At 44.6% G+C, this 1000-nt stretch overlaps 1 protein-coding gene across 1 annotated transcript in view; it reads left to right on the top strand.

The window, feature by feature from the left end:
• The window catches only part of MARF1 (meiosis regulator and mRNA stability factor 1), a 46252-nt gene that overhangs the window by 23094 nt on the left and 22158 nt on the right, over window positions 1-1000 (top strand). The window contains 1 exon segment of the mRNA XM_023765113.1: window positions 1-22. This exon segment is cut by the window's left edge and continues 1 nt beyond it. Coding sequence (XP_023620881.1) covers window positions 1-22 — 22 coding nt within the window.

Genomic DNA, 1000 nt, shown 5'->3' with positions numbered 1-1000 from the left:
AAGCCCCCTCCTCCAAACACAGGTAGGTGTCGGGTGTTTGGTCCTCTGAGCCCCATCTGTGGCGAGAGAAGACTATTGGCTTTTATCTTAAACAAATGTAAAGGACCCTGGGTATCTCCTTTGATCTTTCATAAAAGGGCTCTCTACTAGTAAAGTGCAAAGGTTTGGCAGAACTAAATTTTTTGAAAGTACCAGCATAAATTATGTTAAAAATTTAAAACCCAAATTCCACAGTAACAAATCTATTTACCTACCTACTTTGGGGAAGCTTTTCAACTGTCAATTGACTTTTCCTTTTAAAAATAATTTCAAGTATTTGAAGGAAATATCTCTGAATGCAGATTTACCTTTGAAATTAATTTAGCTTGACATTTCTGACTTTGATAAATGTGAAAACAGATTTAACTTTAAAGGACCAGGGCATTTGGACCTAGATTTGGGTGTGTTTCTGAGTTCTGGACATTCCCTGAGTTGCACGTGTCTAATCCTGCTACCTGTGAACACTAAGTTGTTGCCTTTATACCTCCACTTCCTTCTCTGTGGCCCTCAGTACTTCCTCCTTTTCTCCCCTGACCTCCCCCTGCCCTTATGAAGAAAGGTATGGGTAACCAGGGAGCTCTATACCAAAGCTTCTTACCCACCTCCTGCCTTTTACCTCAGTCCTAGACCACTCTGGGTTCCATATGTTATACTGTTAAAACTTCTCAATTACACGAACATTCAAAATAAGTGCAAAAACCAGTCATGCTAGTTTTACATTCTTGCTTTCCATGGTTTCTTGGGCAATATTCTCAGCTTCTTTATGCATTAACTAGAGGCCCGGTGCACAGATTCGTGCACTGGTGGGGGGGCGTGGCCTGTGGGGATCAGCCCATTGCGGGAGCAGCCGCTCATCCCAGTCAGCTGAGCAGTTGTGGACCCGCCCTCTGAGTGGCTGCTCCTGCTCTGGGAAGGGCTGCACATCCCGGTCAGCTGAGAGGCACACCCACCACCAGGGGAC

This window comes from Myotis lucifugus, unplaced genomic scaffold, assembly GCF_000147115.1.
Source record: "Myotis lucifugus unplaced genomic scaffold, Myoluc2.0 scaffold_376, whole genome shotgun sequence".
Classification (NCBI taxonomy): Eukaryota; Metazoa; Chordata; class Mammalia; order Chiroptera; family Vespertilionidae; genus Myotis; species Myotis lucifugus.
Note: the sequence above shows the minus strand (reverse complement) of the source record. Positions and strands in the feature narration are given on the sequence as shown.